The sequence below is a fragment of the Penaeus monodon genome, chromosome 24 (assembly GCF_015228065.2).
Source record: "Penaeus monodon isolate SGIC_2016 chromosome 24, NSTDA_Pmon_1, whole genome shotgun sequence".
NCBI lineage: Eukaryota > Metazoa > Arthropoda > Malacostraca > Decapoda > Penaeidae > Penaeus > Penaeus monodon.
Window position 1 is genome coordinate 41116332 of NC_051409.1, and position 598 is coordinate 41116929.

The following is a 598-nucleotide window of genomic DNA, read 5'->3' on the forward strand; positions in this document are numbered from 1 at the left end:
CCGTCCACCTACCAGCGTCAGTGCCTCCTTCTGCGCCGCGTGGTGCGTGATGAGAATTTGTACGAGGCCGTTGAAGCCTTTCATGGCAGCGAGATGGAGGGCTGTCAGACCTGTCATACTTCGGGCGTTGACGAAGGCCTTGTGCTGCAGCAGGGCGTCGCAGACCTGGAGGAGGGAGAGAGGGATGAAGGGCGTTGCCTACCTGAAGGAGGAGAGATAAGAGGAGAAGGGGAGAATAGACGGCAGCGAAAAAAAGAGATGAAAAAGAGGGTGAATAGAACAACAACAAAAAGGTTGTCAAAAGCTGCAATCACTTATTTCGACCTTGGAGAGTGGCAGAAGAAAGAGAAAAACAAGAAAACAGGAAGGGTATCACATATCCGATAATGGAGAGGATACCTAAGGACGGGAGGGCAGAGAGGGAGAATAAGAAGTGAACAAAGTAATTTTTAAGTCGTTTGGAAGTGATATCCGAAAAGCGATAAAAAGGGCTATTACTTATCTGAAGGAAAGGAAAGGAATAAGGAAAAAGGAAAAAGAAATAAGCGAGAGAGACATGGATTCCAAGGCTAAGGGAAAAAATAGAAAGTAATTTCAC

The 598-nt window shown here is 46.5% G+C and overlaps 1 protein-coding gene across 1 annotated transcript in view; it reads right to left on the bottom strand.

The window, feature by feature from the left end:
- LOC119588969 (serine/threonine-protein phosphatase 6 regulatory ankyrin repeat subunit B-like) overlaps window positions 1-598 on the bottom strand; it is a gene marked incomplete in the record, with an annotated part of 103883 nt that overhangs the window by 21759 nt on the left and 81526 nt on the right. The window contains 1 exon segment of the mRNA XM_037937576.1: window positions 13-165. Coding sequence (XP_037793504.1) covers window positions 13-165 — 153 coding nt within the window.